Raw genomic sequence first — 25,165 nt, 5'->3', positions numbered from 1 at the left:
TTGCTGTCACATTTTCTGGATAAAAACCCCACTGTTGAAGGATCATTGGTCAGGCTGTGAATCTGAAGGAAAATGAAGACCAAAGAGCATTCTACAAAAGTTAGAGATAAAGTAATACAAATGCATAGATTAGGGAAAGGGTACAAAATAATATCCAAGTGTTTGGATATCCCAGTGAGCACAGTTGGATCAATAATCAGGAAGTGGAAGCTGCATCACACCACCCAGGCACTGCCAAGAAAAGGCCATCCCTCAAAACTCAGCGCTCAAACAAGAAGGAGACTTGTGAGAGAAGCCACAGAGAGGCCAACAATCACTTTGAAGGAACTACAGAGTTCAGTGGCTGGGAGTGGAGTAATGGTGCACCAGTCAACCATATCAAGAGCTCTGCATAACACTGGCCTGTATGGGAGAGTGGCAAGAAAGAAGCCGTTACTCAAAAAGTACCATCTGAAAGCACGTCTGGAGTTTGCCAGAAAGCATGAGAGTGACCCAGCTGCGATGTGGGAAAGGTTTTGTGGTCAGATGAGACCAAGATAGAAAAGTAGTTTGTTCGGTATGGCAATATATAACTATATATTTTTTTAAAATATAAAAATAAACTGTTCTCTTATAAGAAATATACATTTTTTCAATGTATATACAACAGTGGGTTATTTCTTTGTGTGGAAAATAACAGGCTAAAGCTTTTAGACACACAGAATGGCTGTTGAAGACAAGACAAAGGCTACCACATGATAATCTTTTAGGAATTTATTAGGAAATTCTATTTTCATATTGAAATGATGAGTCTCTCTAAAAAGAGTTTAACAGGCATCTCGCTGTCATCAATTTCTTCCCCTTCGTTGTCCTCCTCTCGGCGAGATTGTGGAAATCTGTATATCACTTGTCATCTTTGCCTCAGTCAGTTCACCACTTGAAGGCAAATCATCGTCAGCAGTGACATAGTCCATATTGGTCATGTCTTCCATGTTAAGATATGAAAATAGAAGTGGATGGGAGAGGGTAGAAGTGGTCCAAGATGGGGTGATGGTAGGGGAAGGAGGAGAACAGTTTCTGGAGAAAATCAGGTCCAGTTGGCAGTCAGCGTTGTCCGGGGGAGAGTTGAGGAGAGAAGGAATTGAGAAGGGAGGAAGCCAGCAACCTGTGGAGCTGGAGAGATGAATGTTAAAATCACCTAAAAGAATGCTAGGAATAGAGGTGGTGATAGAAGAGAGGAAGAAGTCAAGCTCTTCAAGAAAGTGAGCAGGGGGAGCAGGGTGCGATAGAGAGCAATAAGAAGCAGACGACAGGGAGAGTGCAGTTCGAAGGCGTGACACTTACAGGTGCTGACAGAGAGGGAGGAGTTCAAGGATGGTGAAAGTAGGAAGCCAGTTCCCTGGCCTCGTCTTGAGGAGCGGGGAGAGTGAGAGAGGAAATAGAGATAGGAGAGCAGCTGGGGTAGCAGTGTTCTCAGGGGTGATCCATGTTTCTGTAAGAGCCAGAAAGTCGACAGAGAGCTGTGAGGTGTAGGCAGAGATGAAGTCAGGACTGGGATAAGAGAAAGCCTGGGATAGGAGCGAAAGTCATAGTGGAGAGAGTGGACAAACTAGCAGTTAGAAGGTAGCAGAGGCAGGGAGCAGTGTAGTACACAGTGGAAGAAAAGGCAGAGGTTATGGGTTGGAAAGAGCCTGTGTTTTGGCAGGGAACTTTTATAGGTCAATGGTAAGTGCAGCTGCCCTCACTTGTGAGAATCCACACAGTCAGCAGAAATTAACTTTGGAACGTTAGCTTAATAGCACACTAACCTCAAAGCTCACAAAGCAAACAACAGTAAAATCAACAGCCTAGCCTTAATGGCACAGTAAGCCTAGTCACAGCTAGAATTAAAATCAAGTTACACAGTCAATCCTAATCACAGCTAGAATTAAAAAGTTACTTGAACCCAGCTTGCAGATCGACTACACAGCTGTTTTGCTACCGGAACTTTATTATAGACCAATGGTAAGTGCAGTTGCCCTCACCTAGCAGCAATTATGACAGTTATGCACATACATGCACGCATATCCAAATTGCTCTCTCATTAACATACCCCCCACAGACACACAGACACACACACACACTGCCCACTCACACTATGTATTACTTGTATAAACTCCTATTTGCAGCACCAAGTGCACAGCTAAACACTAACAGCTCATACATACACATATGACACCTTCAAGGCATTCAGGAAGGTACACTTTCACTCTCACACACAAATGTATTCAAATTCAAACACACCCATACATTAATATGCTTTGCTAGAACATTCCCAAGAGACTGGAAACAATTATTAATTTTGAAGTCTTTCCAGATTATGGACATTCATATTAAAAGCTGAAAGGTGCTGCAGTTTTTTTAGTTTAAAAGAAGGAATGTTTATATGCTAGAGGCTTAAAGATGGCTGTGGTTCCTGAGATGTGTCGCTGCAGAGCTGTTAGATAGGGTGCAGGGAGCTTGAACTGTGCTATGCAAATCGTTGCAGGCACTAAACCTGTGTATGAAGCCAATAAGATAAGCAGGAAGTACACGTGGAAAATTCACCATTGGCTGCTGAATCGGGGACAGCACCCTAGAGCTACAACTGGTAATACTTTCAGCTCCTCACCTGTTGCTCACAGAATTCAGTTCAAGTACATTTGAAAACCTGTTGATCTGTAAATTATATCAATACAACAGTGGATCTGAATCTTAACTGGAGGTAAGATTTTTCCTTATAGTCCATTATTGTAAAGATGATTGTTTTCTTTGTTGCCAGACAATGGGTTTTCAGTTTGTTTTATATGATGGTTTACAGGTATGCTGTGCTTCTCAGACAGTTAAAAGTAGAATGAAAAGGCAATGGGATGTCTAAGGTGGCACTTGGTGAAACAAATCTTTTCAGAAAAGCACATCGTTTTATAATTATTTGGTAATTATTACCAAATCAATAGTAGATCTTTCTTTATTTTTTAAGTATGGCATGTATCACTCTAAATGAACTTTGAGGATATCCTTTAGGATTATAGAAACTAGTACATCCTTTTTCAAGTGAAACTATACTACAAGCCACAAGATTTAATGCAATAACAATAACATTACATTCAAAAGAAATACTCAGTACTAGATCCCTATAAAATAAATATTAAATGCTTCACTTAAAAAACAAACAAACAAGGAATTCTGATCACTTTGCCTCAATGCCTGCGGACAGTATAAATTCAATTCAGTCAGCTTTATTAACATTTTTAACTTCGGATGGACAGGACAGGATAAGTAAAAGATTATTATGTTTAAAGTCATATTTCAGTTTGGTTTGGACATTGAATGTAGTAATTTCATTCTAGATAAAAGTAAACTGTAATAGTCCAGTTATTACGTAATATTAAATACATTCTTTGACCATAATAATAATACAATTACTGTAAAATGAGAGATCGATCAAAAGCGTTTACTTGTTATCACAAATATATTGGGATACAAAAAACACCCATTCAAAGCAGATTTATAATGCCTGAATATTTTATAATTTTAACAATAACATGGCTTTTCTAAATCACCTATATAAATAGAACACATTATATCATGTCTCAGTCATTTGAAACATGCTGGCAAAAAATAGCACAAAATTACATAAAACAGATTCCAACATTTAAAACTAGTATTCCATGGAAAACCTATTTTAACATAAACCTGCTTATGAACAAGAATCCTCTTGTTTTGTATGTGCTTGCTTCTTTGAAATTAAAAATACAATATTGCGCTGAACAATAGTGATACGGGTTTGTTTAAGAAATGGTGTATAAAGAAAAGTATTTCCTACAGTAAAACTACACAACCTTGAGAAGACATGTTGTATTATTTTTCAGTTTATAGTCACTATTGTATTATTATTTGCTGTTTAGTGGTTATATTCATAGCAAATTAGGAAAAACTGAATGTCTGTCTTTTGATATAAACTGAATGCAGATTGTTATCCTCCTGTTGGGTAGCTTTGGGTATTGAGTTGAAAAAGGTTTCATTAACTGCAAAATTGGTATTAAAAAAGTCCTTGACAAAACATTCATTAAAAACAATGTGAATATGACTCAGTAGCTTGTGTCAACCTTATCAATGAACTTCAAAGATAGGCCTTTTACGAGCAGTTACTAAGTTGGTGGTAGTTGGGGAAAAGGACAGGCACAGAGTTCATGAATTCTATATAGTATTTTGTAAAGATAAAGGATTTTTATTTTTCAGATTTTAGTTTTGTCTCATCCTAACTCAAGGGTGTTTGCATAAATGCCCTTGAAAAAAGCTTTAAAATCATTGTAGCAATTGTACTACAGTTTTATGCATCTGAAACTCCATTGCGTATGTACTATATGTTTTTCTATTTTGTACACCGTTATAAACCAGCAAATATCCCTTGTTTCTTATGTGCTCCTGATAAATTCAACAAAGCGATGGATGGCAGGGAACTCACTTTAATCAAATTACGTAAATCTCAAGCATATTTTAGGGACTTCCAATAGCAGCTTAAATCGTCAATTGAATGCTTTGTTTCTTATTCGACCCTCGATAAACAATATGTCCAGTGATCAGCAAGGAAAGGATTTATATCTTAGCTTGATCCACTACATTCCAGCTGTGCATCACAGTTTATTGTAGTAGTGTTGTCTAGTCTTTTTATATAATGTAGGAGGCTGTGTGGTCCAGTGGTTAAAGAAAAGGGCTTGTAACCAGGAGGTCCCCGGTTCAAATCCCACCTCAGCCACTGACTCATTGTGTGACCCTGAGCAAGTCACTTAACCTCCTTGTGCTCCGTCTTTCGGGTGAGACGTAGTTGTAAGTGACTCTGCAGCTGATGCATAGTTCACACACCCTAGTCTCTGTAAGTCGCCTTGGATAAAGGCGTCTGCTAAATAAACAAATAAAAATAATAATAATGTATAGCATGAGTTTTCTGACTGAAACTTTGCTCTGGATTGTCTTGCACATCAAAAAATATAAATTATGGATACAATTTCAATTGAATGTGTATGTTCTCAAAACGGTTTTTCTGTGGATAAATATTAACTTTCTTTCTTTCTGCAGAGGTTGATCTCTAAAATGACGTTTTTGTTCCATGTGAATGCACTACATGAATTATAGTACAAAGAAGCTAGTTGTTCAACTTGTACCAAGAGTAAACTGTGGTACTATATTAATGCAGTGTCAATAGTGGGTCACGTGAGTCATACGTTGTGCATTCATGATAGGCTTTCCACAATAGATAGTAACAGTTTTATAGTTGTAGTTATAAACTAAATTAGACTGAACAATCATTTTGCATCGCTCAAAAGGCACCTTTGGCACATGTTTGAGAAGTATGTTTGTTTTCAGCTAAAACCCAAATTAAAATGGCATAACTCTACAAACCAGAACCTGTCTAACCTGGAATTCAACTGCATTTGTTCATCATCCTGTACCTAAAACCAATGTTAGCTCAACTGTGAACTTAAGCATTGAGTGTTTTTTCCTTTACTATATTAACCAAGTTGCGTTTTCAAAAGCGAAATCAAGACATTGCCTATAGACAAGTGCAGAATGCCAGTGTAGCTTACCCAGAACCGTGTCTGCTGCACAACACTCTACGACTTGAAAGATCATTTGCACTTAATATTGAAGAAGCAGAATACCCTTCAGAAGAGAGTACAACCCAAAGACAAAAGGAACATCACAAGAAACCTGCTGAAAACAATGTGCAGCTGCAGTATTGAACTAGACACGACTCTGTTTATTGAGAAAATAAACCTTGAAATCACGACAGTATATCCTTTGTTAGATTTATACAGTCTAGAGCAAGATAAAAATGAGAGGACTGCAGTGTCTTATGTTTTATTTTTTACTTTTGATTTTAACAGTATGGTACAGAGAAGTCTGTATGTTCACTGTGGCACAGTGTGAGTTTATTAATGTGATTGTTTCACAACATTTTTTAAACTGAATATTCCATTGAAATGTACAAGATATATTATTACTGAATGGCATCTGCAGTAGAGACATTCCTATTTACCTAATGCAAAAAGTAAAAGTAACCCTGGAGTGTTTTCAAGGATCCCAATATTTTTTTTTCATTTTAAAATATACCATTTTACAGTATTCCTATAAACCACCATTCCTATGTGTACTGTTGTATACAGACAGCACAGCAGACTACACAATATGAGTGTGGTGTTTTTACATTAGAAAGAGTGGCATGCGAGAAACAGAAAGTAATAAGAATTTACAATGAGAGAATGGACCAAATTCTGGGGAAGCATTTTCTCAATTTGTGGTTGATAATACATACTGTAAGCAACGTTTAGAAAATGGTGCCAGGGAGCTGTATAACTAATACTGAAGGATTGAGCATTTACTTCAAACAACACAGCACTTGCCTGAGTCACAACAGGGTAAAATATAGGATTCAAATACCAAATGTGTACAGAAGCAGAACAGGCCAACTAAGCCTTTGTTCTTCTAACAGCAATCAGATAGTATGGGGAAGCAATTCAAAAGTGAAACAAAATACTTTATCTATTTATGAGTACAAATTGAGAGAGGTTGTGCAATGCACTGGCAGTGTTGGGGAGCAACACAATTACACGTAACACATTACTGTAATCTAATTACATGTAACTGTAACTTGTAACTGTAATGGTTCCTTTTTCAGACAGGTAACGAACTGTGGGAACACGTTACTTATTATGTGAATAAATAGCGTACTTTTAGTTACAAAAAAAAGAACTATGGATATTGCATAACGTGGAAATCAGAAAATGCTTAAACACTGTAAGTCAAACCTTACATGTCATATGTACTCACTTTTTATATAATCTTGCTAGAAAATAGCATCAGAGGAGAGAGTGAATGGGTTTAATAGCTGGATCTTCAAAGAATGTTTCCAGCTGCAGACTGAACCAAGAAAAATATCTCTTTAAATGTAAACTGTACCTGAGAAGTAACTTTTTTTTTTTTCAAAGTAATAAGTTACTGTAACTAGTTACAATTAAGCAATAGAACCCGAAGAAGAGGGGTTTACCGTCTGCAAAAGTAATAATGTGGACTTATGTTTGACAAGTGTTGTGGAAGAATGGCTGGGAAATGTCTACTCCATGTCTTTAAGAAAGCATATTGAATCTGCAGCCCTGTAAAACACGCATGAAGCAAGAAAACTAATCTTTTTACAAGTGTGCTGTTTAGCACACACCCTTATCTGCAGGTAGCCTAATTCATCGGATCTTTGGGCATTGCCCTGCTATTAGATTTAACAATGTGTTGCTTTTTGCAGGTATTCAGTGAGTGAATTGACCTTCAGACATTATCAGACAACTTATGGGCTGAAAGTCATTTGATTAGCATTTGTTTTAGAAAGAAAATGATGTTGACGACAAATTTGAAGTAAATCTGGCCCATGGTGTTAAACATGTGGAAAACATAAAGTGATTAACAAATAACTGTTCAAAGTGTCTTTTCTAATCCAACAGTAAGATATGTACTTGGTAATATAGTTGAGCACATCCAGCAATCTTAAAATAGGTTGTCCTAGGTCAGGGATTTGTAATTTAACAGTGCACTGAAGGAGTGTTGCAAGGTTGTTGAATTTGATCAAATCTCAAACATTTCCATTAAAGACAATAATTTATGAGGCAAAACATCCCCATTAATATAATAATTGGTTCAAAGGCAATACAACTCCCATCAAACTCTTCAAAAGAACAGACAACAGTGGCTAGTGTTACAATCCAGTGACGTTCTCAGTCCACCACTATATGCAAATAAGTGTAGCTGAAGCTTTCATTTACATAGTTAAAATACAAACCTGACCATCACAATACATTGTATTTCCATATGGAGATTATTGAAATTGTAAAAAAAAAGAAGAGTTACTCAAATATATATAGGACTTTCTGACACTAGGAAATAACTTTTCAGGCACATTACATGGGTGATGATGTCTATTTATTGTGTTACAGTAATTCAAAATAAATGTAGCAGATACTGCTGCTGTACCCACATAACTTACATACAAGTTTATATATTTTTGCATATAAATATTTCTAATTTTTGTATGAATTCCACCTTTTTTGGATTATACCCAAATGTTCTATAGACAGACCCGGTCAGTGCACCCAGATCCACATTGCGAATGAGGACCCTAAACAGCATTTAAATCTTATTTTAGATTAAAAAGCAGTAAAGACTAATAAAAAAATCTACTCTATGTTGAAGAAGCAAAACATGTAGTAAAACTGTAAGATTCAAGTACCAAATGTGGGGTATTAAACAAGGCCAGGACTGCTTCGAAAAAGCCTTGGTGTTGCAATAGACCCTTTGCTCACAGCTACTAGGAAGTATGGAGAAATAACACAATGCTTGCTCATATAGTCAGAAGCGTAGAGTACAAATCTTGAGAGGTTATGATGAGGAGGAAACTCAGGATAAAGCCAGTCAGGACTGCAAGTCACCTTTTAACCTTTTTTCTCTCAACTGCAACTTGTAAGGAACTGATTAAATAATACGCACTTGAATGCAAATAAAAACAAAAATCAACAGTACATGCATAAAGCTATACATGAATCCTATTTGCCCTTTCATCATTGTTCATGATGGAGGACAGTTTGTATTTAATGTGATGTTCACATAGGCTCTGCATGTATACACTGTGCATTTGGAACAACATTAGAAATAAGGGTATTGTCCAAACATGTATATTCACATTGAAAAGGGATCCATGTACAAACAAAAATAATTTCAGTACAACTATGGCTGTGTTAAAAACATAAGGCTTCATTTCTTAAAGCTTTGTCTTCTAAACGCATTTAATAGAAGTCCACAGCGCTCCCTGCTGTATCCATATTGTATTTTACATTTTCTGATGCCACTTGGTGGACTTTTGGTTGTCTGAGCAGCCAATATCGACTTACCTCCTATAAAATGTAATAACACTTGTGGTGCTTCAACACAAACGCACAACTTCGTGGAAGTTTAAGAAAGCTGTACAATATCAGTAGTCGCTCAAGGCCAAATTAGAACTCAGACATAAACATTGAAATGTGCCCTCCCGTATTTTAATATTAATTTGGTAATTTGCATTTGGAAGGAGAATCTTTCAGACAACTACATGGAAACACACACAACCCAAAAGTACTACCAAAATAGACTGTTAACCCTAACCAATACTTTAGGCAAAGTACAGAAACCAGGACCAGAGGAGATATATTCAGTAGTAATACATTATTAAGTCTATTAGGGTAAATTGATTCGCACAGAAATGTGATAGAGCTAGTATTTCTTCAGTTATCAGAACTGGAAGATTCTGAAAAGAAGCAAAATGCACTCTAGTGTTGCTTTGGCTGTGTGCTTGGGGTCATTGTCCTGCTGGAAGGTGAATCTCTGTCCCAGTCTTAGGTCTTTTGCAGACTGAAGCAGGTATTCCTCAAGGATTTGTCTGTATTCAGCTCCATCCATTTTGCCCTCTACCCTAACAAACTTGCCAGTCCCTGCCGATGAAAAGCATCCCCATAGCATGGTGCTGCCACAACCATGCTTCACAGTAGGGATGGTGTTACCTGGGTGATGCGCTGTGTTGGGTTTGCGCCAGACATAACGCTTTGCATTTAGGCTAAATAGTTCAATTTTTGTTTCATCGGACCACAGAATCTTTTGCCACATCTTTTCAGAGTCTCCCACATGCCTTCCAGGCGGGATTTTACATGGGCTTTTTTCAGAAATGGCTTCCTTCTTGCCATTCTTCCATACAGGCCAGATTTGTGGAGTATGTGAGCTATTGTTGACACATGGACAGTTTCTTCCATCTCAGCCATGGAACGCAGTAGGTCTTTCAGAGATGTCATTGGCCTCTTGCTGGCTTCTCTGACCAATGCCCGTCTTACCCGTCTGCTCAGTTTGGGAGGACGGCCTGCTCTAAGCAGATTCTGGGTGGTGCCTTATACCTTCCACTTCTTAATGATCGACTTGACTGTGCTCCAAGGGATATTCAATGCCTTTGAAATCTTTTTATACCCCTCCCCTGATCTGTGCCTTTCCACAACTTAATCCCAGAGTTGTTTTGAAAGCTCCTCGGTCTTCATGGTAGTATCTTTGCTTTGAATGCACTTCCCAACTGTGGTACCTTACAGAGACAGGTGTATTTAATCTGAAATCAGGTGAACCACTTTTATTGCACACAGATAGACTCCATTTAACTTATTGTGTGAATTCTGAAGGCAATTGGTTGCACCTGAGCTTATTTAGTGTCATAGCCAAGGGGGTGAATACTTATCTAATGAAGACTTTTCAGGTTGTTTTTTCACCCCCCACCCATTTTTTCACACATTGAAAGTGTTGAGTAGGTTGTGTAAATCAAAGGAAACAAAATCCCATTTAAATGCATCAAGATTTCAGGTTGTAACACAACAAACTGTGAAAACGTTTGTATGTATGTATGTAAATATATACAGTGCATTTTTGCATATTTTTGACACTGAATGTTATCAGATCTTCAACCAAAACCTAATATTAGATAAAAGGGCCCCTGAGTGAACAAATAACACAAAAATTTGATACATATTTCATTTATTTATTAAAGAAAGTTATGCAACACCCAATGCCCCCGTGTGAAAAAGTAATCGCCCCCTTAGACTCAATAACTGGTTACGCCATCTTTAGCAATAACTGCAACCAAACTATAAATTTCTTGTTCTTCAACCATTGTGATGTAGACTTGCTTGTGTGTTTCGGATCCTTGTCTTGCTGCATGACCCAGCTGCGCTTCAGCTTCAGCTCATGGAAGGATGGCCTGAAATTCTCCTGTAGAATTCTAAGATACAGAGCAGAATTCATGGTTCCTTCAGGTCCTGATGCAGCAAAGCATCCCCAAACCATGACACTACCACCACCATGCTTGACCGTTGGTATGAGGTTCTTACTGTAGAATGCAGTGTTTGGTTTTCGCCAGACATAACGGTGCCCATGTCGACCAAAAAGTTCCACTTTTGACTCATCTGTCCATAGAACATTGTTCCAGAACTCTTGAGGATCATCCAGGTGCTTTTTGGCAAACTTGAGATGAGCATTCATGTTTTTCTTAGTGAGCAATGGTTTCCGCCTTGCTACTCTGCCATGAATCCCATTTTTGCCCAGTGTCTTTCTGATGGTGGAGTCATGAACACTGACCTTAGCCAAGGCAAGAGAGGCCTGTAGAGCCCTGGATGTTGTTCTAGGGTTCTTTGTGACTTCCTGGACGATTTTACACCTTGCTCTTGGAGAGATTTTGGCAGGACGGCCACTCCTGGGAAGATTCACTACTGTCCCAAACTTTCTCCATTTGGACAATATGGCTCTGACTGTGGTTCGGTGGAGCCCCTGAGCCTTAGAAATGGCTTTGTAACCCTTTCCAGACTGATAGGCATCAGCAATTTTTTTCTGGAGGTATTCAGGATTTTCTTTTGGTCGTGGCATGATGTGCCTCTAGAACCTGTGTGCTGACAACTTCACTCTGATGGTAAGGGCCAAAGTTAGTCAGATTTATATTGGGCAGGGCTGGCCCAAATCAGGCCTGGTTCTTAACCAAAGTACTCAAACAGCTGACCCTAATTATCCCTTTAATTGGGTTGAGTTAACTAGGGGGGGCAATAACTTTTTCACACCTGAAGATTGCATGTTTGATTACCTTGCACACCAAACAAATGAAAGAAGCATCAAACTTTGGTGTCATTTTTTCTCTCAGACTCCCTCTATACACTACTACAACCCACAAAAAAATCTGACCAAATACAATGTGAAAAATGTGCAAAAATGCAGAAAATCAGACAGGGGGCAAATACTTTTTCACAGCACTGTATATATATATATATATATATATATATATATATATATATATATATATATATATATATATATATTAAGAATATATATAGTTGATTAAGAATCTGTATGAATACCCATTCAAAAACACATGATTTTAATTAATGCAAGAACAGTGAAAGATACGATCATGCCCCGCTTGAGTAATGAAGATCGTCTGGTTGCTATCGGAATGATATGAGAGAAGTTGCCTAGAGAAGGAGATGTTCTGCTTCAACAATCAGCAGACTAGTCCAGAGAAACCATGAAACCAGCTCTGTGAGGGACAGGCCAGGTCCTGGAAGGCAAAGGGTCACTATACAGGCCCAGGACTGTTATGCTGACTGTTGCGTTGTTCAAGCCAACCACTGGGGCGGTGGAAGTGTGATGATCCAAAAGCCAATCCGGATGTGTCGATTTTCCAGCAGGACAATGCAAGGCCATACAGTGCTAGGATTACAATCAACAAATCTAATGAATCTATTAAGTGTATTTGAGTGTTTTGAACACCTGCATCATACCAATCTAATTTGGTTTATCTTTCTGCAGTATTTGCTACTGGCTTCTGGCCAGACAGGTTTGGAAAGATATTTGTCACCCCATAGCATGAGAAAATGTGTTACATGGTCACATAGTTGGAATAATACATTCTTTGACATTGTATATTTAAGATAAATAACTAATAACTACAAGTTCATGGTTCTTCATGTTAGTTAATTTTTTCTCTTTCAGCGAGCATCAGTGAAACTCATTAAAACAAGTCACCAACCTGGTCTACTTTTTATTCAAACAAAGTTGTTTATCTATCAGAGGTGAAACACCTGCAGTACGCTTTTATTTTTAAAATTAGGGGAAAAGCACAATACAGAATTTGAAGCTATCAGACTCCTTTATGAAAACATTTCAAAATAAATTGTGGAATGTAAAATCTTCAGAAAACAAGGCCATTGTGACAATTACACTTTAGTCACTGAATTTGAAAAACAAAGCAGTACCCTAATAACAGCATGCAATCTCGTCTAAAAAGTAGAATGTCTCCACATATAGGAGTTACATGCTGTCATACTGTATTCACTCCTTTGTCTCTCAAGCTCTGGACCATGGTCAGGCAAACCGGCTGCACTATGAGCATCTCTTCAAGTGTCAGCACACAGAGCCAGCTGCCTGCCGCGTGGAGTACACACTACACCAGCACTGATGGTAAACCCTGCTTAAAACATGCACTGTTGTAACCTACCTGTAGGGCCAAACATTTGATCAAAAGGAAAGAGGCATTACGCACCAGAGGTGGATAGTCAGAAAAACTATGGGCATAATCGGAAATTCCAATACTACAGTATGATATGCACAGGAGCAGAAGAGGGCAGAATTTATCAAGAATGAAATAATCAATGCTACTAGAGAAAAAATAGGAATACTGACTAACGGTATAAAAAACGCTTTAGCTACACCACAGAATACCCACATGAACGTATAACGAGACACATTAAAGAAGACAAAAAAAGTTAAAGAAAAATGGAGCTAAAGGGGTAGATAAATCTCTGGTGTTGCCTCATTATACATCAACACATTTGTTAGCTTTTTTCTAATTCCAGTTGTTTAAATTGTAATAATTCCATAATTTTTAAATTGATTATGTTAAACAATAAGTAGGTTTGTAACATTACTGGTGTGTTTCACAAAAATGGTGCCCTGGACTAAAAAGCTGCCTGGTAGCTCTTTTACTAGACTGGATACTGATTGGTACTGACTTTCCTCCTGACTAGGGTCTACAGCAGGGATCCTGGGGAGGATGTGGCAGGAAACCCATCCTCAGTTGTGGTCCAAGTTCCAGGTGTGGGAGTGGCTGCAGCAAACCTTCGACGTTCACCAGCTGGATGCCACCTGCATCCCCTTTCAGAACTTTGACATTGACGGAGGCCAGCTGTGCACCATGAGCCTGCAGGACTTCACCCGGGCTGCCGGTAGCATGGGCCAGATACTCTACCACAGTCTGACCGAGCTCAAGTGGAATGGTACGGTAGAAGGACCTTGTTGATTTGTCAAACTGTCTCTCTTTTTTATGATGCTGTGCTGCACCTGAATTTGTGTGGATAGGGAAACACAGCCTAAAATCAACCCTCAGTATCTAAGTTTGTCAGATCTGCTGTTATAACTATCAGAACCTCTAACCTACAGTAGATGCAGCTTTTATACTCTACAGAATGAAAAGGTATCTGTTATGGGAAGCACATTTACACAACAGGTGTATGCAAGTCAGGTAAAGGACACTAACACGAGTATGCTACAGATGTTCATTGACTAGGGATGTAGTTGCTTTGTTTCTCTGATATTTATATTTTTTTTCACATTCAGGTCATTGTGGAAATGAACTCTTTTCACCAGTGGATATTAAAACAGAAATTGATGGTAAGTAAATAGATTTGAATCTGATTTGGACTCAAGTCAGGATTTCCACCGCTAGTCAGTGATTAACACAGTTTGGCAATTGTTTGAAGGGAAGTCCTGGTCATCCAGATTTATTGGCTTGTGTAAATGTAATTGTGGTTCATTTCTAATCATTATTATTATTATTATTATTATTATTATTATTATTATTATTTATTTCTTAGCAGACGCCCTTATCCAGGGCGACTTACAATCGTAAGCAAATTCATTAAGTGATACAAGTAATACAATAAGACCTAAATACACAAAATGTTATGTAACTGAAACATACTTATTGGAAAGTAATGTTCATGACTAGGTACCAATAATTGTTTACAAAGCATTTTATAATGCTTAACGGGTACTGAAAAATAAAATATTCACAAATGTACATAATCAATTGAAATAATTATGCACAAGGATTGAAAGAGCTGTCAAGGTCTGAGGCGTGAATAGAGTTAGAAATAATAAAACAAGATTTTGTTCTGGTTCTGCAGCAACCGCTCAGATAGGAAAAGCAACTGTACGTGTCATTATAACCCTAATATAATCTAAATGCAGCATTTCAGGTCATTATCTGCCAAGGAAGGTCTGCTGGCTTAAACAAAAAACCTACTCATATTAAATTAAATCCTAACATACAAATCTGCCACAACTGTAGCCTAAATGAATTTGAAACTCAAAGTAAGAATGATGGATTACAAAGTTCAGAGTCCTGAGATAGGAGAAGATTTGGAAATAGATCATCAGGGAGCTTTTTTCCTCCAGTACCGGTAACCCAATGTGGTGCTGAGGAAGTGAGAGCAACTTGTCAAATAATAGCTTTTCTAATGGCTCTTCACTTTGCATGTATATTGAAAGTAAAATGTGTGCTTCGTGTTTCACCGTTTATATAGCAGAAACACAGTGAAAAGCAAAGTCAGAAACTTTCTTCAGCTCTTTTTAGTTGTGTAAAGTAATGTCATCTCAGTTGCCAAAAAGAGCATATGACATAATAGGCTTTGATTTACAAAAAAGCTTTTGACAGCTTGCTGTATGAGAGTCTAATCCTTCATTTGAAAACAGTGGTAATACACGGAAGTACAAGTAGATATATGTACTCAGTGTAATGCCCGGATCGATGCCAGGGCCCTTGCTGGTTTGTTTCTACATTAGTGAACTAGATCAGGGGATAATTAGCAAACTTATAACATTTGCATTTTTTTTATCCAAAACAAACACTATTGACAGGTAAATCTATACGAAACTAGGAATAGTTTAGGATTGATTATTTTTAGGTTATAGATGGAAGCTTTTTTCACAGCACAGACATTGTGAATTTTATACAGTGTTTAATTTTTCAAGAAACACATTAAACTCTTTAAAAATGATGCAAGATTTCAACTGGAATAAGATATATATTTTTAGCTTTAAATAACGACTTATATTGTGTAATTTCATATGCGTTTTTGTGTGTCTGTTCAGAACTACCATGTATGCTGCATCCCTTTAAGGAAGACAGCTGTTTCTATGACTGTACAAACACAGGTAGGGGAGTTACTGAGGTATACTGTAATAACAAGGAAGCCAAATATTTACTGTTACATCTGCCTTTTCTAAAAAAAAATGTTTGATTCAATTGCAGATCTCTTAGACATCAAAGCGCCCTATCAGGCTTCAATGGGTCAAAGCACATCGAATCCAGTTACTCAGGGTAAGGACAGTAAAAACCAGGCTGAGGTAAACATGGACAAGAGTGGTGTGTGCTTTGAGAATTAAGAAAATAAGACAAATATATTAATGTCTGTTACTGATAAAAAACAAACAAACACAAAAAAAAAAAACATTTTCAATTCCCAAAAAAGATGAGCTTTACTTTTGTGGGTTTTTTTCACATATTTTTTGGCCCATGTGCAGCGTTGGCCGAATGTTCCCTGTGGATAATTTAAATGCTTGGGGAATTTATTTATTTATTTTATTATGCCAGGATCGGTGCCAGGGCCCTTGCTGGCTTGTTTCTACATTGATGAACTAGATCAGTGGATAATTAGCAAACATAACATTTGCAGATGTAACACAGCCTGGAGGGGTGACACGTTTTCAGTTAATCATGAAACCCAATGGGATTGAAACCTTGATGTTCTATTAAAGTAATTACATCATGTCCCTTGTCCTGCTTGTGTGGGATTGCCAAAGGAGCATATGTGGTATCTATCCTTGAGTTATACTGATCAACAGCTCACATGTGCGTAAAACAAACAATACCCTGCACAAGCCCAATAAAAAGTGTTTTTTTTGTATCCAAAACAAACACTATTGACAGGTAAATCTATACGAAACTAGGACTAGTTTAGGATTGATCATTTTAAAGTTATAGGTTTAAACTTTATTCACAGCACAGACACCAAAGTTAAACATTGTGAATTGTATACAATGTTTATTTTTTGCCATCTGGAAGTCACCAGACTTGATGTATACAATTGGTATCCCAAATACCCCAGGACAGAGGCAGTGTGGGGGAGCAGAATACAACCTGGCTACAGACATGAAAGTGCACTATCAAGATGTTATTGGCTGCACGACATTAGTGGCACAAATAATGAGGATGTCTTTTACTCTGCATGTCTGGATTGGAGTTTCACACCCAACAGACTATTCACACTTGCCATCTGGAAAGAGGTGCTCTGCAGTATACTGCCTTGCATGCTTACGTTGGTAAACACCTAGGGTGATTTCCTGCAACTGCTCATTAGACAGGTTGGGCAAGCTATCATCATCCATTGACACCCATGGTGTCTGTTTTGTGAGGAGATGATATAAATAATTTTCAACAAATCAGCGTCATCAGTGTTTAAATTCAGACTAGTATCTGTTTGTCATTTAGAGATTATTCTGTATTTGTGCCAACATTTTACTGTTAATTGCAAAAGTAATGGATGCAGTTCATCTGAACCAAAATAACCATTCCATAATATGAATTTATAAAAAGGAAGCCTGGTTTTACTGTTGCATGAATTTGACACACTTTTCTCTGCTCCCAGTTCCAGAAGTGAAGAGGAAACTCAACAGACCACAGGAAGGGCAGTTTAAAAAACATAGTATGTTTTCTTTTTTTGTTTTTGTTTGATTAAAGCATGATAATATTAAAAGAAAGGATAGAACACTTGCAGGGCCAATTAAAAATTATTTTTTTGATAAATGTTACTGCAAAAAAATGATTTAAGTATATCTGGGTGCCATCAGTATAAAAGTGAAAAGCTTTTCATCTGACCAATGGCGACATACTGGCATCCATCTGAAATTAAAACCACGTCAATGCATCACCAGAAAGATAGAAATTAAAACCATGTCAACGCATCACCAGAAAGGCCAGTAAAAGCATCAGCACTTTGTGACAACTGATGGCCATCATCAATATATATTGCAGCATCCAGGTCAAGCAAGACCAAGGCTTCTAACTAGATGGTAACTTTACAAGTAAAGTTGTGGGGCTTGCTTTATTGGGAAAGTGGTCAAAGTAGCTGATTTGTGTCAAAAGTCACATTGTTTACTAATTGTCTCATGCTTAGAATGTGCTATCATTTGAATTCAACAGTGGGAAGTAGCCTACTGAAAGAAGTTGATGCGGTTACTAAAACAGCTGTACCTCTTGATTGGTAGACGCCATTTCTGTTTTGATTTCATATTTGAATAGCTGAGAAGTAGACGAAGATTTCATTTACTCTAAGTATTTGTCTAACTTGTTGGGAAAGTGGTCAAAACGGCAGTTATTTCTAAAAGTTCACAGAAAACGTAGTTGGTGCAGTTACTAAAAGAGGTGTACCTCTTGATTGGTAAAAGTTATTTCTGTTTTGATTTCAGATTTGAATAGCAGAGTAGAGGAAAATTCCATATAACTTTTTGTCTTACTTGTTGGGAAAGTGGTCAAAGTAGCTGATTTGTGGCAAAAGTTACATCGTTTACAATAAATAGAATGTTGGAAATCTGGGAGTTTTTAAACAATGGGAGCTTTAGAATGTTGAAAAAAGTCCCATTAAAGTGAATGACGATGGACAAAAAAGGACAAAAAGCTTAATAGTTTAAAAAGTATAAAATATATCAAAAAGTTGTATACAAGCACACTATTCCAGACCGGTCAACACGTTTTAAAGTTTGAATGGCGTTTCTAGCTTAAAGTGTAAGAGGAGTAGCGTGAAGAAGAAGAAGAAGAAGAAGAAGAAGAAGAATGTTGAAGATTTAAAGTGGGGACTCTTGCTTCGCAAGCCCCACTAATTAGAATCCGTAACCAGGAAAAGATCATTCCATACTCTTAGGAGAGTTGTCTCAATAATATATTAGGTCCTAAATCCAGACAGAAACTTCTCCAAACTATTGCATCTGTTCAGATGGTCAAAATGAAGGTTTAGCAACAAACTGAGGATTTGATATTGGTTGACAGGAGGGCTGTTATTATAACAATGTTTTCTTCATCTGTCCCCTCCCAGACCCACGAGGGACACACCTATGGGAGTTCATCAGAGACATCCTTTTGAATCCAGAACGGAACCCAGATCTGATAAATTGGGAGGATCGTACAGAGGGGATCTTCCGCTTCCTCAAATCAGAGGCTGTTGCTCAGCTCTGGGGCAAGAAGAAAAACAACAGCAGCATGACGTATGAGAAGTTGAGCCGAGCAATGAGGTAGGGGTCTTTGAAACACTCAGAGGCTACTTTGTGGAGCTATTAATGTGTGATTACATGCGCAGCTGACCTATTGCCATTGACTTGATGAACTTCCATTAAATGTGTTAATTTATTAAGACCATGGACTACATTGAGACAAGAGCTTTCTATCGCACTGTGTTATGTCAATTGTATGAATGGTCCCATCTTAACAACACAGTGCATCTTATATTACTGGTACTTTGTTGCTATTACAGTTATTTTGTAGCAGGGTTCTGAAAAATACAGCATTACACGCCCCCACGTGTTGCTACAACTGTTTAAATAACGTACCTGTAATTTTTCTTTTTTTCATTGTTAACATCCTGACAACTTTTTCCACTTATAACTTTAAAGTTTGTTTCAAAGCTCTTTTCAAAATGTCTGCTCCAGTGCACTGATAGTGTAAGGATTATTGCCCACATTGTCAAACACAGCAATAACGATCCATGATGTGGTATGGAACAGAAAAGCCAGAGCACTTGATTTTTTAAAAAATTTTAATCGCTCTTCCTGCAGTGATTTAGAGGGCAGATCTCAAACCCCACTAGAGCGGACATTTTGAAAAGGGCTTTGAAACAGACTTTAAAGTTATAAACGTAAAAAGTTGTCAGGATGTTAACAATCAAAAGAAAAATTACAGGAACGTTATTTAAACAGTTGTAGCAACAGTTGTAGCAAGAAAAGGGCTTGTAACCAGGAGGTCCCTGGTTCAAATCCCACCTCCAGCCACTGACTCATTGTGTGACCCTAAGCAAGTCACTTAACCTCCTTGTGCTCCGTCTTTCGGGTGAGACATAATTGTAAGTGACTCTGCAGCTGATGCATAGTTCACACACCCTAGTCTCTGTAAGTCCCCTTGGATAAAGGCGTCTGCTAAATAAACAAATAATAATAATAACGTGGGGACGTAAACGCTATATTTTTCAGAACCCTGCTACTTACTCTTTAAGACAATTGTGCCGATGGCCAAAGATATTGCAGGGCTGTGACCTTGATTACAATTTTTAAAAAAATAGATACATATAAAACCATTAACAAATCTTTCTACTCAGAATGATGTAAAAGTGGCTTACTGTTCTGTATTGTCCTAAGTGTCGGTCACTCACATGTTTCTTAACCTCCGCAGGTACTATTATAAGCGGGAGATTCTTGAACGTGTGGATGGAAGGAGGCTTGTCTACAAATTTGGGAGGAATGCACGGGGGTGGAGGGAATCTGACAAGTAATATAGCAAGTTATGCCTTCATTTGTTACGATATTAAGATGTAAAAAAATAGATATTTTATTTATAACCTTGGTATCATGCAGCTATTTGTTAATATGAAGAAGCCTTACTTGCTTTTTTTGAGATTTTTTTTACTTGTGTTTATAGGCAAATTATTATTCAAGTGTGAAACTTGGCCCAGTTGACTGTATTGATCCAAGTGTAAAACAGAATGCCACACTCTGCTCAAGTTACAAAATCCTCCAGTGATGGCAGTCTGGGTAATACGTAATATGAGCATTCCATAGTAAGCGCTCACCGCCATCTCTACATTGACCACATTTCACAGTTGAAGTTTTTCTCCATTGGAATTTTCACTTTACAAATCACTGTTAGTTTTCCTTGCTCTTGGTCTTACTTGACCAGTGATTACATTACATGTTTGTTTTCTAAGTATGAGAACACACATTTCTAGTTTGTTTTGTATGACTTGGACAAGCTGGAATCTAGGTCACCTGCCAGTATAATCTGCATGTACTGACCACTGTCTGATGTCTCCTCCTTACATTTGAATAACCTGCCTTCGGTCTGCTAAACAGGACCTTATCTGTTTTACTAGCTGGCCCACTCCTCCTTATTTGCTAGGTTGAATGAACTTTAATGTTGGTTGTTATGCTGTTTTGAAAACAACTGTTATAGCATGAATTTTCCTTTTAAAAAATATATGTGCTATCAGATTTTATATTAAAACTATTAGAGGTGTGCCAATAGTTCATGTATTTTATGAGTAATTCCCTTTAAGAAGTTTCAGGTTATTAGGATTTTATATAAATGAATTAAAACATCCCTCGGTTGGCCTTTACACAATTATTTAGTACCAATGACAAAAAATCTGACACGTGATTTTATATATATATATATATATATATATATATATATATATATACCCTGTAATTTGTTTTATAAGTTAATACGTCAAGCGTAGGGTCTCTTATTGTATAAAGGCTGCTACACAACAGACGTGATGCGACAAGCGAAACTGTGCAACGATGCGACAAAATTAATTGACCCTATACTTTTGATAAGTATCTTTCACACCACAGGCGACAATATGACAGACGACGCGGGGGCAACACTGCAGCGACGCAAAATAAATAGAATTGAATCGTATTTTTGGCGATTTGTTGTGCGACAACTAGGAAATTGACTAATCAGAGAACAGATCCAGCAGGGTGAAGCAGTATCCAAAATGACACAGTAAAAAATAATACTTGCCGTGGAATAAGCCTGTTATGTAGGATTTATTGCCATATATGTTGCAATGAGTGTATGGTCATGTCGCAGCGAAAGTATCTTGTCGCCCAGTGAAAAATCTTATCGCGTCTGGAGTGTGGGGGGCCTTAAGAGATGTTATGGTCCTGGCGAGAAGACTGGGAAGCTGAGCAGTTCTGGTTGCCCTTATGGAAATGTAATATATACAAAATATATTTTTGAAAATATGTTAAGTAGAAAATACACATTTTAAAATATATGTTACAATATACTGCTGTGTTTTCCTGGTAAATATATTGCTATATGTTGTAACATATAACAATATGTTTTAAAATATGCACATTATTGTCATTTTAAGATATACATATATTCGCAACATATATATATTTTTTTTAAATATGCAAATTATATATCAATATAAATACAAATATATTGCAGTAAATATATTGCAATATATTTGTATTTATATTGATATAAATATATTACAGTATACGGCAATATATATTTAGAACATCAGTATTGCAATTTACACCTTGTTTGTTTTTACTCAGTTTCAGGGAATACAGCTTCTTTTCATCCTGAGACTGATGTATTTATCTTGTAGCCACTACAATATATTTTATATATATATATTATTTTAAAGGTAAACAAATGACATTCTCAAATATACGTATATACTTAAATTTCTTATATGATTTTACACAACTGAAAATGTATTTGGAAAAACATACAAACTGTAAATATATTCTCAAGCATATTTTAAATATAATATAGGAAAACATATTTTGTACTGCATATATTTTCCAGTATACTGAAACATATGTCAACATATTTCCCCAATATTTTGCAGTATATTTAATTTCCATACTGTTCAAAATTTACCCTAAGAGATGCCTTACTCACGACATTTAAATCACTTATTGTAAATCACACAAATGAAGACTGTACTCAGGAATAGCTTTAAAATGAAAAAATATTTTTTCTTTTTGTAAAACTTTTATTCACCCCTCCCCCTGTCATGAAATGGTTCTGTCCCTGACTCATGCATGTAGGGTGCTGAGTCCTAGTGAGGGTTTTTATTAGAAACAAAACTGCAGTGGGAGAAATGTGAGAAATATTTTCATCAAAGTCCATCAAAATTTAGAAAGAGTGAAGTTAATAGGATGGTCCATATTACAAAACGTACCAGGTATGTGTGTCTTTTTTGATTTGTTTAGATTTTTGAAAACTGGAATTAGATGTGGCGTTCTATGCACTGGATGACATCTGTTCACAAGATAAGATGTACTGGAATTTTGGCAAATACTTCACTGTGATTGGTTGATTTCTGATATGTGGTTTGTAATAGTTTTTTAAGACAAATTGCACTATCCCTTTAAATAGTTTGTACAGTGCTAAATGATATTGAAGCCGACAGAGAACACTTTTAAACACAGTATAATACAATAGTTGTTTTGTGGGAGATGTTTGTAAGAAAAGCTTCTTTGTTTACAAATATAAAATGTCCATGATCTTGTCTGTCTTGCAGCACAAGCAGAAACAAAAAGTTTAGAGGCTCAATACATTCAATCAAAGTAGCAAAAAGTTAAACACATTTGACTCTTTTATGTCTGATATGAATCAGTATAATGTTAGTGGATGAATTAACAGTAAGTGCTCCCATGTCTCTTGTGTATGAATACATACAATACAGTGAGGTGCATACTTTACAATTAGACTATTCAATAGAAGAGATAGGATTTCCCTTGTAATAGTTTCCGATGAGCCGCCATGTTTCTACTGTGCATATACCTTGATTTACCATGGTTTTTATCAAGATTAAGAATATGTACTGTATTTATATTGTGTGTAAAATACTTTCACTATGATGCTTTCACTAGAATTTAAAACAATAAATCAATTATTTTACCACGATTCATCATAGCCATAGTTCCAAACAGTCTGTCATACAATATAAAAGCAACACTAAAAGTAAGGCTAGTCCCCTCATACCCATGTTAGTATTAAATAATAGTTATCATCGTTTCTTTTGGTACTTTTTATAACTCACATATCTGAAATGTTAATCCCAGCACACTGTAGGTTCCCATATTAAATATTTTGACAGCATTGGAAACTATTAGAAGGCTATCACTGGAACTGGCCATGGACTGAAGGGAAATCCAAACATGGAGGAATCTATTAAAGTACTTTCTACATCTGCAATTGTACTTGTACGCAATCACTGTACTTTGGATAAATGTCAAACCCTAAGTTGCTTTTGCATGTGTCTTGTCTCAGCACATGAGTTGGAGAGACACTGTCTGGCATTAGTGTACATTTCTGAAAATGTCTTTCATTCCTGTGTCACATTTCCACAAGTACTGGATGTGCATCCTGGTCATGTCAAGAATGAATCATTCTCACAAGCATCATCTTTATAGAAGTTCACTTCCTTCAGGAACTTGATAGTACCCCACATAAGCCCACATACCGTCCTGCAGCATTGCATGCGAGTGTAAGGTTCAGGTCAAGTCTTGGCAGAAACAAGTCTGCATATATTGAACTCTCTTTTTGGATTTCTGGGCATTTTAAAGTAATTGTAGCTTACAAAATAATTTAATAAATGTAACCTGATTTGCACTTCAAATAGCTACACAGCTCTCAAATGTGCAATTTTGATGAAAATACACTCTAGCAAGCATGTGTTTTTAATTTGAAAACATGATATCTGGCACTACTTTGGGTTAGACAGCTTTCAGTTTCTATGCATTATTCTCTTGGGTCATATGGTCTCAGCAGTTCCTTCTGAGTCAAAACATGTCAGTAAATATGGGGAAGCAGCTGGTTAGTTAATGACAAGAAAGAAGCCATTAAAAGGTTGGGAATTGAATCCTTTAGGTGAAATGACCAAGACAGTGCACCTAAAATCATGGCTTGAGTTTCTTTCAGAACTTAGCATTTGAGACAGATACAGATCTGGAATGGGTTACCTAGTCATGTTGTTGAAGCTTTAAGACCCAGCTTGACAAAGTTTTGAGGCCTCCATTAGTAAATGTGCTTATATTTGTATATTCTTATATTTGTATGTTCTTATGTAATGTAATGACTGGAAGTACACAACTTGTAATAGTTATGGAATTATTCTGTTATTGCTTCATATTTTTGAAACCATGCCCAGATAAAGTATCCCATTCTGTCTTAATACTTTCAGAAAACGAAACATTTTTCATTTGTATACAGTGTATCTATTAAACCTAAGTTTGAATGCTAGAACCCTTGTTATCTCTGTTAGTGTGACCAAACCTATTCATTGCAAAGCCCATACAAAGGTACAATATTACTTTTGAAAATATGAAAAATATGTGATATTGTAAAGATAAAAAATATGCACATGTAGAGAGTACAACGTATTCCTTTAAATGGATGTACACAATAAACGCCAGGCTATAACTCACATGTAACCTATTTGAAATCTCCAGAAATGGCTGTTAATGTAAAGTGTGGTATTAGATTGACATGGCTTCTGGGCTGGGATTATGCACAGGTCCTTTCTAACTCTGTGAGGGCACTGCAATGATGGGATGGTGGGGAATTTGCTTTTTTTTTTTTTTTTTGGTAGCGATTTTTTTTTGTGAGAAATGTGAATGCTAAAAAAAAAGATTAAAAAAGGACTTGAAACTTATTTAATTTTCAATAAAACATATATTTTAAGTGTTCTTGTGGTGTAGTCTGACTTTTTTCATATAA

General features: G+C 36.8%; 1 protein-coding gene across 2 annotated transcripts; it reads left to right on the top strand.

The window, feature by feature from the left end:
* Window positions 1–2,587: 2,587 nt before the first annotated feature.
* LOC117434706 (ETS homologous factor-like) lies at window positions 2,588–25,128 on the top strand. Of its 2 annotated transcripts, XM_034057325.3 has the most exons (9): window positions 2,588–2,722; window positions 12,942–13,050; window positions 13,617–13,865; window positions 14,206–14,259; window positions 15,742–15,804; window positions 15,902–15,970; window positions 17,298–17,354; window positions 18,741–18,936; window positions 20,087–25,128. In XM_034057325.3, exons 2-9 carry the CDS (start codon window positions 12,951–12,953, stop codon window positions 20,184–20,186), a joined length of 888 nt encoding a protein of 295 aa, XP_033913216.2. In that variant the 5' UTR covers window positions 2,588–2,722; window positions 12,942–12,950; the 3' UTR covers window positions 20,187–25,128. The 2 variants fall into 2 exon arrangements, with proteins under 2 accessions (XP_033913216.2, XP_058859235.1); XM_059003252.1 differs by lacking the exon at window positions 15,742–15,804.
* Window positions 25,129–25,165: the final 37 nt, after the last annotated feature.

This window comes from Acipenser ruthenus, chromosome 28, assembly GCF_902713425.1.
Source record: "Acipenser ruthenus chromosome 28, fAciRut3.2 maternal haplotype, whole genome shotgun sequence".
In the NCBI taxonomy this organism is placed as follows: domain Eukaryota; kingdom Metazoa; phylum Chordata; class Actinopteri; order Acipenseriformes; family Acipenseridae; genus Acipenser; species Acipenser ruthenus.
This window is presented reverse-complemented; position numbering and strand designations above follow the sequence as displayed.